The sequence below is a fragment of the Drosophila suzukii genome, chromosome X (assembly GCF_043229965.1).
Source record: "Drosophila suzukii chromosome X, CBGP_Dsuzu_IsoJpt1.0, whole genome shotgun sequence".
Lineage (NCBI taxonomy): Eukaryota > Metazoa > Arthropoda > Insecta > Diptera > Drosophilidae > Drosophila > Drosophila suzukii.
In genome coordinates this window covers 20985930-21000689 of record NC_092084.1, presented here as the reverse complement: position 1 = coordinate 21000689, position 14760 = coordinate 20985930, and the positions used below count along the sequence as shown (strand labels likewise).

Here is a 14760-nt window from a genome sequence, read left to right as displayed (position 1 = left end):
TGGTAAGGTCAATGACTGTTTGGCTATTTTTTGTGATAAAGGTGGGGGTATTACCCCTGTTGCATAGAAATAGATTTGCAATATTGAACTGCGTTAGTTTAAATAAAATTTGAATTATTTAAAGAAATAATCTACAATGACTGCTCCGTTTAAGCTGTGCTTTATTATTATTGATTTGTATAAAAATCAATTGAAGCCAAAGGCAAAGGCGGTGAGAGACGAAGAATTCCATTAATAAATATGCAGAACAAAAAATTATTGCCTAACTTTATAAAAATACAAGTTAAATATTATTGATTTAAAATTGCATTAAACATTTTGTATAAAAATTAAATTTATTAATTAATAAAAATGTTGTATACAATTTTCATAGATTATATAAAGAAAAAGACTAAGGCGCCAAGAGAAAAATGACACTATTAATAAATTTGCACAATAAAAAATGCTTGCCTAATTTAAAAGAAATACATTTGAAATATATTATTTTAAAATTGCATTAAAAAAACATGGTTTGTTATAAAAATTTTAAAAGATTTAAAAACAAGTATACAATTTATGAAAGACACTTTTTTGAGTCACTGGAATGCTTTATGAACTTTAAAATGTAAATAAAAGTTGATGAAAAGTAAAAGTAAAGTATAATATATTATTTATCTGGTTGCCTTGTAAACTGTATGTGATGGCACTTTCACTTTTCTTCCAGTGCATTTTCCCTCCATGGGGTTCTATTGCGGGACACACGCCAACTATTTGAGCAGATCGCTCAATTGAAGACTGGCGGCTGCCTTAGAACACAAAGAAGCGCCAGTTCAACCCTGAGACCCTGTCCCTGGCCTTGAAATTAGATGGACAGTCCATAAAGCCATAGATATATGCCTAGAGATCGAACATTGTCCTCTGATTTGGCATGATTCGCCTGTTCTTCGGATGATGGGTGGGATTGACTATAAAAAGATTCACATTTTGGGTCAGCCGACCCAATGACGAATACCATCTAGCCAGAACGTGTGTGGATCGAATATGTATATGCATAATACTCTCCCGAAAGATAAACACATTTGGCAAAACATTAGGCTATAAAATATAGGAATGACCAAGAAATATTTCCTCAAAATTTAATTTTATATTTCTAAACTTACTGATTCGTAAAAATTTTAGATAACACTATATACATGAGAAAATTCTAAAAATTTTAATCCTATGTGTTAAACAAATTTTCTAAAATCAATAGTGTATTCAACGTTCAGCACTAAATGGAATAAATTATTTGCAATGCTTCTTAATTCTTTCAAAACAACACAAGAATAAATGTATAAAAATGAATGAAATGTGCTAGCTAGTAAATTATATATGTATTGTTTTCATTTAAATGACGATGAACTTCTACTGATGGATTTCAATTATATTCCGAATTAGCTGCAGAAATATTTTATCATTTCAATACTTGTATCATTTTAAGCAGGATTATCTTTTGAGGGTGGGCCATTCCATTAGCGGTGTATAAATAAATATATGGTTTTTTTTATTGCTTTTAAGACAGCTAGATTTATGAGAGCACGTGAAAATTTTCCACTATCGCGTGCCAAAATTTTAAAAACATAAGACAACCATTCGTTTTGTTGAACCAACATTAAAAAAAATATGTTAAAAATAATTTTAATGCAATTTAAAACAATATAATAAGTCATCATGTATTATTATCAGATCGAAATGGTATTTTAGTAAAAGATCGAATACAATCGAAAGGTATATATTTTCCTTTTTAAATACCCGTCGAGTAATGTAACCCCCTTCGAATTCCTGGTGACTTTCGCTTTTAATGTCGCACTAAGTCTTGCAACTTCTTAACTCATCCAAAACAGGTAGTTCTGCTTCTGTCATGCCTACATATATAAGATTTATAAGATATCTAGACATCTATGTGGAACCCCTGACATGCTTGGCTTCTGTTTAGATCGCCGACCAAATAGAAAACTTGCAATTAAAATTGTTTTGCTTTTATTTCGTTTGTCTTTCCCCAGCGAGTGCGGCTTTTGTTTATATTATTCAGTGGATTATTGTTATTAAAAGTCATACGGACAGTCCCCCTTTTATTCGCTTGAGGCGTTTTCGAAGCGTTTTCGTCAATTGCCGTTGTCTTGAAACGTTAAACGTTTTTTAGTAACGCTCCAGTAAGTCCGAATAACCAGAGAATATTATTGTCTTAGTGCTGGTAATTACCCAGCGACATATAGACATACCTGATTTTAAAGGGCGGGGTCACCGCCCCTCGGCGAAAGTCACCAACAACAAGCCAAAAAAAAGAAGTCGTCAGAAAATTATGAAAACACAAAAAATATGATATTTAATTGCAGAATGCGTAGAAAGTGAAAGATCTGAAGAGTCGGCGGTGGATTAAGACATTGTCGCCGTATCTGAAACTCGAAATCTCGATCTCTTAACTCATTCTGCTACTGTTCCAAGTCACTTCACGCCATTGTCACCCTATATGAAAGCGAAATTATAAGCAAGGTGGATTATATACACCAAAATAAAGGTATTTCCTTAAAATATCTATAGAAACCATCTAAGAATACCAAATTCTAAAATCTTTACTTTTGAAATTGCATGTACGTATGACTGAAGATATATTATAATCATATGATATATCATTTTTATACAATGTATTCATTTTATTCAAAGTACAGTATCTTAATATTTAAAATTAAAACAAACAATTTTATACCAATAAATTAGTTTATACCATGTTCCATTGCTTATTTTGATGAACAGGGACCTGTAACCCCGATGGACCAATGTACTACAATCGTTAATTGTTTCCCACATACTAATGACAATTTTCTTTTAATTTATCGCCTTGTCCAGCCATTCCATTCCAGTCCAAAGACAGCTGGGTGATCGGATGAGCCATCGGATTGAATTGTCGTCATCGCCAGCAATTTAATGTTGGCTTTTAGAGCCTGAGCCCGAACCCCCTCCCCCACAGCCGCCCACCGATGGACAAGTCCGACCTGTTGGCCCCACCTCCGGCGCCTGATCCTCCAGAAAGGCAAAAAGCGGTGCCGCCTAAGTGGGTCACAAATGCCACGGCCACACCACACAGAAAAAGCCAGAAGGAAGGCTAAAGTTGAGGGACTCGACTATTTGATACCTGTTAATTAGTTAAGAATTTTTAACATTTTGAATGCATATTTTAAATGCGTCGTTATATTCCATATTTTAACTTGTAATCCTAGTGTTTCAAGAAATTTTGAAATAATTATTAGATATACAATTTTTTTTATAAATAAAGACCGTAGTTCCGATATAGATTGCTAGCATCTGCATCCTCAATCCCAAGTGTTAGCTCTTATATTTTGCAAAATCTAAGTGTTCATACAGACGGACAAATGTACGGACAAATATACGGACAAATATACGGACAAATGGACGTACAAATGGACGGACAGATGGACGGACAAATGTACGGACAATTATACGGACAGATAGACGGACAGATGGACGGACAGATAGACGGACAAACCGACATGGCTAGATCGACTCGGCTGCTGATCCCAATCAAGAATATATATCATTTATAGGATTTTCAACATTTCCTTCTTTTTTTCCTTGTTACAAACTTTATCAAGAACACAATATACCCTTTGTACTCTACGAGTAACGATTATTAAAACTAGCCATTATTAATATCTATTTGATAATAAAAAAATCGATAAATATCAAGTTGATATTGATTAAAATAAATTTGGCACTTCGTTTGACAGATCATAATATCTAACTCACTCGCACTTTCTGACTGAATCTGCCGCTCTTTTTCTGACTAGCACAGAAATTGGGAAATTAATGTCACATTAACATTTTAATATTAATATCAATATTAAAAATTAATCTTATTAGATTGCAATATAATATCAAATTGACATCGGTTTTTTTTTGCGTGCACACACTATAACTATTCACATAGTTCGTACCACAAACAAATGACCTGACCGCGATTGCCACCACATGCTGGCTTATCCGATCTTATGGGATGCGTGCCTCCATGAAGCCGAATTACCTGGCGAACACTCAAGCGCACTCAGATGAACACTGAGCGAAAATCATAGATAGTGTTGGATTTTTCAATAAATTTAATAAATATTTTCATTACAAATTTTGAAAGAATTTATAAGTATTTAATATTTATATATATTTAGTATTTTATTTTAGAAACCAATATATAATTTTTTTCATAAGTTTAGGCATTAAATATTTATATGACATTGCCAAATAAAAAGATTTCACTTATAACCCATTTTTAAAACACGCCAATCTTTAGGTATATTTTGGTGGTAAGAAATTTTAAAAACTTAAAAAAGATACCAAAAATACTATGCAAGTATTATTCTTTGTATTATAATATTTTGAAAACATGGAAATTAAATATGTAAAGTATTTTGGAATTTCAATTGGACAGGAATATAATTTACTTATTATTATTTTTTAATTTGTATTATTACCATATATGGCAGTACTTCGTGAGCAAAATAATTTGTTGATTTTAATTTAATGGAAATTCAGTTTAGTATTTCAGAATATCAAGTATTATTTATTTGGTAAAAAGAATTTTGATTATTGTCCTTCCTTTTTTTTACAAAAAATTTAGATATTTTTTTACTATAAGATTATCCAAATCCAATTCTTATCTAGTTCAACTGGATATTTTGCGGAGATAATTTGTAGTTCTGAGTGTGTCTATGCTAAGCAATATAAATTGCCACCTATATAGGATGCAACGGAGACATACCCACATTTTCTGGTATTCTTTCTTTTAGTACTTTCGATTCCATAATTTTTCCAGCACTTAACCCTTGTTTGGCCCATTGGCGATTAGATTGGCAATTTTGCATGCCTCGATAACTGTCGCAAGGCCAGTTAAGAAGATAGTTGGTGGTTGGGAGTTGGGAGTTGCCACCAGTGAACTGCGGCCAGAACGTTCGACAGGTTGGGGGGTTAGGAGCTCAGAGCCCCAGACTCTAGAGGAGGAGGAGGCAGCGTTACGGGCCAAAAGCCAAGTGGCCGGAACTGTGATGGCGAAGGGGCCCGAAGACGGGGCTTTCTCCGACCGGCTGAGTTGGGCCTGCGACTTGGGGCTCGTTTCATTTGCCAACCAGCCGCGCAGCCAAACAGTCATCGTCTTGGTCGTCGTGGAGTATCGTCAGATCGTCGAGAATGTTAACCGGGCTGCCCGTTTTTCTCTCGATCGTTATCGCGGTCAATGTCTGGGTCTTGGGCCATCAAATCGGCGCCATCGATTTCGGCTACCATCCGAGTGCCGAGGAGTTCGACAGCCTAGTGCGCCAGAGCTGGGGTCGCGATCTCCTCCAGCGTCGCGTCCAAGATCGCCGATTCGTGCCGCGCTACCAGCACCAGACCTCCATTCGTTTCGCACCACCCGAATTGGAATTCCAGCTGTTCGATCAGGATCACGATCAGGACTCAGGACAGCACTCGCAGCCGTATGTGTTTGAGTCCGTGGAGGATAGTCAGCCGGCAGCCTCCATTTCCGATCAATTCCATGTGCAGAGCGAACTGCTGGAGATCAAGGAGCCAAGTCCGAGTCCAAAACCCAAACCAAAGCCACAAACCCCGGGAAACGGCACCACATTTCCCATATACTTCACCCATCCAACCACTGGGATTGTCTACGCCATCAGTCAAGTGGGAGTGGGTCCGAATCCAAGTGTTACACCCACTCAAAGTCGCAACGATAGCAATGGCATTGCCATTTATGTGACCAAGGCACAATACGATGCCGATCTGGAGAATTTGCGCAGACAGTACGAACAGCATTGCCAATCTATACCGCCTGGCACAGTAATATCCACTCTGAATCCAGTGCATAATGGAGGAACCACCGCTAGACCTCAGATCATACGATTGAAGAAGCCACAAAATCCAGTGGGCAAACCCAGCAACAAGTTACCCAAGCCCAGTCATCGACCACCACCTGTGATGGTAACCAGTGGACCCATAGATCACGTCAGCGATCAGCTGCTCAAGCTGCCCCACCATGGGAGCAGCACCACCACCACCACCACCAGCATCAGCACCACTTCAAGGCCAAATACGCGAAGAAAGAAGCGCAAGAAGAAACCAAAGAATAAGACTAAGGTGATTAAAAAGAGGCCGGGTTATGGGGGTAATAATACCAGAAATACCCAGGGTGCCCTGCCCATTGTCTTGGGAAAGAGACCCAGCACCACCAGCACCACCACGCGACCACCGCCGGCTTATACCCAATTGGAGAAACCACATATGCCACAGGCCACGTTGCCCACGTCGAATGTGTTCAGTCAGCATCTACTTAGAACTGGAGAAGAGTCACCGGAAGAAAATGTTTCACTGGAAGAACAGGAAACCCATCAGGTGGTTGAACCACTAAATTTTAGAAAACGGCGCTCACTGGAAGATTTGGCGGGGAGAATTGAAGAAGTAGAGGGTGGCAATGGAGCAGAACTAGTGGAACCACTTTATCTAAAAATACCTTCTTTAAACACACTGACTAAAACCAAAATGCTTCAAAATGTTTTTAAAAAGTCAAGGAAAAGAAGAGAAATAAGAGGATCTTCAAAAAACTCTAAACGACAAGGTTTTGTGAAGAATCTAGAAACAAATGAGTACCCAGAAGAAAGTGATGCTTCTGGAATTCTCCATCCTAGACATCGTCGCTCTTTGGATAAGCCTTATGATTCGGGAATTAAGAAATCTATAAAACAAAACACTGAAAAAGCTACAAAAAGATCACAAAAAGTAGTAACAAAGAAGTCACAAAATATATTATCAACGGGATCCCAAAAAGAAGTGGCAGCACGACGAGTGAGTACGCCTAGAAGACGCTCTCCAAAGGGAAACTCTAGAAAACGAAAGACCAAACAACAACCACCACAAACCAGCCCTCAGAAGGACACAAACTCAGGTGGTGGGGTCCACTTGCCCCTTGCTTTGCATCTGCTCCACAAAAACCACAGCCAGGATGAAACCCCCAAAGTAAACCTAAGTTCCATCCAGAAAAATAAAAACAAAAATAATACTAAAACTAAAACTAAAACAAAAGAACGCAAGCGTGGACGCCCCGAGCTGCCCAGTTTTGATATATTCGAGCTCATGTCGGATGGGGATTACGAGGATGAGGAGGAGGAGGAAGATGATGACTACTACTTCGAGGATGGGGAGAAGAACAAGGACGAACCAGACCAAAATCAAAGTGGCAGCACCGAGGCCCAGAGTGATCTCAAGGAAGAAAGCAGTTCCGCAGAGGAAGGTGCTGATTTTGGAGCGATGGTGGAGGAGGAAATAACGACCACATCAACCATATCGAGCAGCGAGGAGGACGATGCCACCTCGAGCACCAAGAACTCCATGGCCAAGAAAAAGATTCGCATCAGAAGGCGACCAGTGGACTCGGAAGAGGATTACGACGATGACGAAGACTCTGGAATAGGTGGCTTCTTTCGCATGATCTTCTACCCCGTTCAGATGGCCATGTCGCGATTCATGGATGGCTTTGGCAGTGCCGATGAGGAGGACGACAAGGAGCCACCCAGTCCACCCGTTTCGAAGTATCCCAGCTATACCCTCTATCACAGTGCCCATAGCAATGAAGCCTATGCCGAGCCGGAGGATGAGGATGACGAGGGCGATGACTCCTCCTCGCTGGGCAGCTGGTTTAGCTCCTGGTTTGGCCTGCAGCGACGCACCAAGAAGATCGGCAGCACCACGACCACAACCACGATGCCAGCGCCCTTGCCACCACCCACCAAGGAGCCAGCCGGCTGGCTGGGGTCCTGGTTCGGATTCGGAGGAACCACCACGGAGCAAGACCCCGAGGATGACTATGACAGTGAGTAGCACCAAAAAGAGGTCAAAACACTGAAAAACCCATTAAAAAAAACCTTAGAAATGGGAAATGAGGATGGTACAACAAAAAAAGAAGTTCGGAACTGAATAAAACGCTTTAGGAACGAAAACTTGTGATGATTATAGTTTGAAACCCAAAATAAGTATCTACAAAATCAATTTTTATGAGGATATTATCCATTTAAAAGGGATCTAAGCTTAGAGATCGATTAATTAAAAGATATAGCACTTCATGCAATTTTCATAGGGAAACCTTATGTTTATAGAAAAACCAAGAGGCCAAATTCTCAAGCTTGACTAGTTTCGATAGAAATATAGTAACGATGATTTGGCAAGTTCAACTTTATTCATTACTATATTTAGAATGTTTGTTTTATTTACCAACAACGTTTATAAGTTTGCCTTAACATCTAATTACCCTGCAATTAAAAGCAAACTCCACAAAGTTCTTGTTATTTGAGCGGTTGAGTTAATAGCGAGATTGGCTGAATGAGCAGGGAGATAAAAGGGACAACCCAGAACCCCATTAATTGGCTAACGGTGTGGGTTCTCGTTTACCTTCACGCTTTCTGCACCGCAGAGAAAAACGAAAGAAAAACAGCCCAAGCCAATATATGACTTTTCTCCCAACAGAATGGTTTTCCAGCTGGTTCGATTCGGGGCCGAAGCGAAAGGTCAGGCGTCGTTCCACCACCTCCACATCGACCACCTCAACCACAACGACCACCCACACACCATCGGCGGCGCAGGTGCCCATCCTGACCATTGTAGATCCCCTCAGGAATCCTCAAAACTGGATTGGCATACTGGCCCATCATATTGTCAATTCCACTGGCAATGCCATCTCCACAACCACCAGTAATCCGCTGCTCCAGGCACTGGCCACTCGGATGACCACCAGGGGAACCACTAGCACCACAACCACAACATCCAGACCGGAAGCTCCCAGGCGTATCAGCTATGATAAGTACCAGATTTGGCGGCTAAAGCCGCAGGATGAGGAGCAGGTTCGAGCACTGGAGGAGTTCAAAAAGGGCGAGGACGGGGTAAAGATGCACTGGCTCAAGGGACCCAGTCTCAGGTGAGTTGCTGCAAAATCAGTTGGTGCTGAAGAATTCGCGTCTGTCAAAAATATTACATAAAGCTTCACTTGAAAATCATTTTAATGAGCAGATTTTATCTTAATCGAAATCATTCTACCCCTCTCATCCTTTTAGAGGACTCACAGATGTCCTTGTACCGCCCAAGATGCTCGTAGACTTCCAGGGCACCCTGAACTACGAGGGCATCGTCCACGAAGTGCTTATCTTCGATGTGGGCAAGGCCATTGCCTACGAGCTGACCAAAGAGGATTATCTCCACACCACTCGTCCCTCAAAGCCGCGACCAACAGTACCGCCGCCCATGAACTGGAATCGCTACCACAACCACGATGAGATCATCAAGTATCTGGAGACGGTGCGTATGCGTCACCCGCAACTGGTTGAGCTCATCCACATCGGTCGCTCCTACGAGGGCCGCCCCTTGATTGTGGTGAAGATCGAGTCCAAACAATCGGCGGCGGCGGCGAATAGCGACAGTCTTCACACCATCAAGCGACCCAAGCGGAAGCGGAAGACAGGCCAGGCCAACGCCGTGTTCGTCGAGGCCGGAGCTCAGGGATTGGCTTGGATCGGACCTGCGACGGCCACCTGGATGATAGCCGAGCTTCTGCGCCTGATGAAGACAAACAGTGAGTAGAAGCCAATTTTATTCCCAAAGTGACCCAAAATGGCACTTCTAGAGTCCATTACTTCTCCAATTATAGACCGTACATTTTTTTGTTTTATTGATAGTCAACGTTGTGATCCACTTGTATGAAATGGGGCTTTAGTCTATAACAATCTAATATTGGGTATTCATTTATAGAAAATTTATTGAACCTGCAATTTTGAAACATATTCTCGAATTTGTAGCGTGTAGTTTGCAGTTAATGGTCCACCCAGTCAGTCTGTAGTCATTTTTACCATGGTGTTCTGTTTCTGGCGCCCAACGTGGGGCAGTAGGTCCTTGATGGTTACCGCATCATGTGGGCCACCGCGTCACGCAGCCAGAGGACAATGGTGGGCGGCTGCTTCATCTCCGTGGGTATGGCATATCGCCTAGCACTCAGGAAAATGGCCCGTCCTTCGCAGTCGGTGTAGCGTGTCTTTCGGTGCGAGTGGAAATCCATTTTGGCTCCGCAAGTGCTCCCCTTCCTGCAGCCACCTCCATCGTTTGGCGCCTTTTTGTTCTTCGGCTTGTAAGCACAGCTCTTGGTTTTTGAGCCACAACTCTTGGGCTTGGCCTTCGCCTTGGACTTGGTGGACCTGTGGAACGGGCAAATGCCACCGCCCTTGGACCTGGAACGGGCTCGATCCCGTGAATGACAGCAGGCACCACTGCGGTGGGTCACCTGCGAAATGGCGAACGCGATGAGCAGCAGCCCGAATACAATGGCCACCGCCACCTGAACGTTGCGATCGGCGTTCTTCAGGTCCACCAGCAACTGGACGACATGGTAGCCTAGAGTGATCCAGAATGTAATGGTGCAGATGGCAAAGAATCTGGGGGTGGAAGGTTTTCAAGAGTTAAAAAGGGAGTAAGGTGTTATTCAGAGTTAGGTGTGATCTTAAAACCATTGTTGTAACAGTGCATCAGCTATGAAGGACATAAATGTCTAAGCCTTTGGTGCCTAGCTGTTGAGATGAGGGTGGATCAATCTTTTAAGGCATACTTACACTAGAACGCCGAGGACCTCCAGCAGGAAGGTAATGAAGAAGTTCAACTGGTCACTGCCGAAATCTGTCCCCATGGATCCCCGCTGTCCAGGGGAGATGGGCTTATAGCCTCCTCCAGCGCCATATCCTCCAGCGGGATATCCCCCAGCAGGACCCACTGCTGGTCCTTGAGCACCACGCAGGGCACTGCTCACAGGTGGACCTCCCTGTGACATAACCAAAGATGGGCCGGGATCTGTTGGTCTTGGTATAGCGAAGCTACCAGGTTCGATGCCATGGGCATCACTGCATCCAGCATCGCACCCGGTCCCATAGCCACAGTCCTCATCGCAATTAACGCCCAAGCTGCATCGATTGTGACCCATGGTGGCGGTGCCCAGATGGATGGCGAACCCCAAAGTGTCCCGGCCGGCATGTCCTGAGGCGGGCTGCTGTTGCTGCTGCGTCCAGCCATGGCTGCAGGCTCCTAAGCTCGGGGTACTGTCTATCCGGTTGCCATTGCGATTGTCATTGGACTCATCGGACTCCATGCTGCTATGCCTGTTCTCTTCGTAGTACGAATTCGGTGCGAAATTGATATTGCCAATAGTGGATTCATCACGACCACCGGGAGTGGAATCGAAGCGCAGATTGCCCGTTCCCACCACAGATACGGAGCGCTGGGAAGAGGTCCTGAAGATCTCCTCCACCTCCTCCGATATCCGGGGACTATCCGAATCTCTGACCATGCTGCCGAACGCCACACCTACCAGTGGTCCGTGCACCGCCGATCCCCGGGGACTTGCCGATGGCGGAACGACCATCTCTCCGGCATTCACATCCGAGCCCTCCGATTGATCGGAATCTCTTACGGGTGCAAATCCCACACCACCTTCATCGGGATTTTCGGTCACATGCATGGCCCGCGGAGCTCTGGTGATGCGAGAAACCCTCTTTAGGCGTCCGCCTAGAAGGGATGTGATGGTGGGGGTTCCATTGCCATTTGGCTGTTGGTGTTGACTCACTCTAGAGGTAGCCGATGACGGACCACCTCCTCCCCCGCCAACAGAAGGATTCGATTTGGAGCGCAAGAAATGGCGCGAGGATTTTCGGGGCCTTCGCCTCTCCATCGCCACTTGATCCTGATCCCGATCCGGATCTGACTGGAGGACAAGTGGCGAGCTGTTGATGCCTAAAGTTCTTACACAGCACTCTCGACTTTCGGTGCTCCAAATGTATTGACTGGCGGACTGACAAGGGGGTAACTAACATAATCTGAGTTGAGGGAATGGGGCTACGTGGATCGTTAAGTTTATAGAGAACTTTTCCGATTCCAGTCCCTTTATTAATAAAAACTGCTTTCAATATTACCAATATAAGATAGATCAAAGCTTTATAGTATTTTATTATGATATTAAAAATATAAATTAATGATTTCTTAACCCAACCCCACAGAGTCCAACGAGGAAGTGGATTTCATTCGGAACACCACATGGTACGTAATGCCTGTTCTGAATCCGGATGGATATGCGTATAGCCACGAGTACGATCGATTCTGGAAGAAGTCGCGATCGCAGCACCAGACTCCGCCACCCAGTGGTCTTCTCGACTCGGCGATGACGTGGCTCCAGCAGAAAAAGGGTCCAGAAAAGGTATGTTTCGGTGTGGATCTGGACAGGAACTGGCTGTATCATTGGGGCAAGCGGGGCAGCTCCAAGGCGCCCTGCAACGAGTTCTACGCAGGTCCTGCGCCATTTTCTGAACCGGAAACCAAAGCTGTCTCCGACTTCCTCATGGACTATAGAACGCAGATTAAGGTAGGTCTAGAAATAACTATAATTACTTGGGACTACTATGCTAAATTTTCGTATGACTTATTATAATGGTATTATAAAATTTCCTATTTTTCAGCTGTATATATCCCTGCAGGCCTATGGCCAGGTGATTTCCTATCCGGTCAAGGCCAATTCCACATTCAATTCAGAAAGATTGGATGATTTTCTGGATGTGGCAATGGTGGGGACTGATGGATTGCGCAAGAAGGGCAGTAAATCCCGCTATAAGGTCGACGCATCCAACGATCTGATAGAGCAGCGTTCGGGTGCGTATTATATTTATAAGAAAGTATATCCCTAGAAGATTATTTTCTGAACGGAACTTGAAGTTTTCATAAAAAACTATTATAATATACCCATTATCATAAGTTCATAATGTCTATAAGTAAATTTCAGGGTTATTTTTTAGCTAATCCTTTCTTAACCTCGATTTTTCCAGGCTGTGCGGATGCCTTTGCCGCCTACGAAATCGGAATACCCTTCAGCTACACACTCCAACTGGCGGACAATGGAGTGCATGGCTATCTGCTGCCCAGCAGCGCCATCGAGCCCACGGCTCGGGATGCCTTTGAGATCATAAGCGGCATGCTGGACTATATTTGAGACTCCTTTTCGGCTGGGGGTATCAAAATCGGAAGCCTTGGGAATTCTGGTTGGGGGCTATATGTGAAAAAGTTTTAGTTCCTTTTTTTTTAAACGGGCTTTGGCGGCTTGTGTTCCGGAGATCACTTGCCACATTTCCGGAATACATTCTCCAATAATATTACACCTGCATTTATGTATTTTATTCATTTCTCAATACCGCTTTCTTTTTTTTACACAATTTTCTTAAATTGAGATTTCTTTTAGCATAATAATATTATTGTTATGTGTATATGTATTGTAATTAAATATTACCTGCTTTTTTTTTTTTGTAGTTGTAAACCTGTTTAGAATAAATAGTATACCTAAAATAAAGTCTATATTTAATCGAGCACTCGATTTCTTGGTTTTCGTATACATTTTGCATGGATGCCATGTAACTTTCGTTAGTTCTGTCGAAAGACTCGCACTATCGCAGTATTATATTTCTATATAATAAGGGTACAATATCTCTCAACATGTTACAATTGCTTGTTCTTTAGCCTAACAACAATTCCGTATGGTATCTTTTTTGGAAATTGGTTTTGATAACTTTAAAGTCTTTTCAGTGGAACTAAAGTTCCAACCACTGCTTCTTTTTACATAAATAACTTAAATATTCGTCAATTCTTATGCGAAAGTGTTTCAATATCTTTGAAGCCCGGCAAATATTCGTCTGGCAGGGATGTTAACTAACTTATTGACTAAAATGCGTGAGAGCATACAACCAAAATAGAGTAAATAACAAAGATCGTTGCCCATTGAGGATCTTGGGAAATGGAATACTTAGTTTAGAGCTCTTTAAGGCACGCTGGTGGTGGCAAACTGATGCATCCACGGCTAGTCGAAACCGTGGGACACCAAAATCCTGGACGAGAGCTGGGCAAAGTTGGTGTGACACTCGTTGCCGTGGAAATAGAGACCAATGAGCAGCTTGAACTGGGCCGGTGACATGGGATACGGCTCCTGCGACATGACCACAATGGTATCGATGGGCTTCGCGGCCTTTTGGAGCTCCGAGCTGGCCAGGATTTCGCGGTAGTTGACAAAGGAGGCCGAGCATTTGGCGATGTGGCGCACCATTTGGGACGTGGAGCACTGCTGCATCACGGGGCGCAGCAGGGCCTCCAGGACCAGGGACTGCAAGTCGAAGACTATTAAATCGGGGCTCCTTAGGGACTCGGCATTGTCCTGCAGCTCCAACATTCGGTTGGGGGTGCTCTCAACATCCAGCACCTGCAAAATGGCCAAGTACTTGCTGCAGCTCTGCGAATTCAGGGCAAAACGCTTGGCCATCTCCCGCTGGCGACTGGTGATCAGGAAAACGCGCTTTTCCTTCAAAACAAAGCGTTCGCATAGCTTTTTAAACGAAAAAAAATACACAAAACCAATTTATTCCTTTGAAAGGTGACTTGAATCCAAGGCTCTGCACTTACCTTTGCCAGATTAAGCGCGTAATCCTCGCTGCCCGTCAGGTATATAAAGTTATTCACGCAGTCGCCCAAACTCATTCCTTGCAAAAATGCTTTAAAATCAAAAATTTAATATTGAAGGAATTTCCAGGAAGCAGCCTGCCGCTCGAAGAGGTGCCAGTTCAGCTGTTTTGTAGCCAGTTCTAGCTGTTTTCGGAGTACGTCGCCGACTATTTTGTAGCTGCCTTAGCTATT

At 43.0% G+C, this 14760-nt stretch overlaps 3 protein-coding genes across 3 annotated transcripts; 1 reads left to right on the top strand and 2 right to left on the bottom strand.

Moving 5' to 3' along the window:
- Positions 1 to 5137: 5137 nt before the first annotated feature.
- On the top strand, positions 5138 to 13652 carry LOC108005131 (uncharacterized). Its single transcript, XM_017068304.4, has 6 exons — positions 5138 to 7882; positions 8533 to 8980; positions 9117 to 9631; positions 12093 to 12454; positions 12549 to 12738; positions 12912 to 13652. The coding sequence occupies exons 1-6, from the start codon at positions 5212 to 5214 to the stop codon at positions 13073 to 13075; spliced, it is 4350 nt and encodes a 1449-aa protein (XP_016923793.2). The 5' UTR covers positions 5138 to 5211; the 3' UTR covers positions 13076 to 13652.
- On the bottom strand, positions 9800 to 11912 carry LOC108005210 (uncharacterized). The gene is made up of 2 exons (XM_017068399.4): positions 10659 to 11912; positions 9800 to 10484 (listed from the first exon to the last, which is right to left on the bottom strand). Exons 1-2 carry the CDS (start codon positions 11765 to 11767, stop codon positions 9956 to 9958), a joined length of 1638 nt encoding a protein of 545 aa, XP_016923888.2. The 5' UTR covers positions 11768 to 11912; the 3' UTR covers positions 9800 to 9955.
- LOC108005207 (uncharacterized) lies at positions 13236 to 14703 on the bottom strand. The gene is made up of 2 exons (XM_017068395.4): positions 14530 to 14703; positions 13236 to 14452 (listed from the first exon to the last, which is right to left on the bottom strand). Exons 1-2 carry the CDS (start codon positions 14602 to 14604, stop codon positions 13934 to 13936), a joined length of 594 nt encoding a protein of 197 aa, XP_016923884.1. The 5' UTR covers positions 14605 to 14703; the 3' UTR covers positions 13236 to 13933.
- Positions 14704 to 14760: the final 57 nt, after the last annotated feature.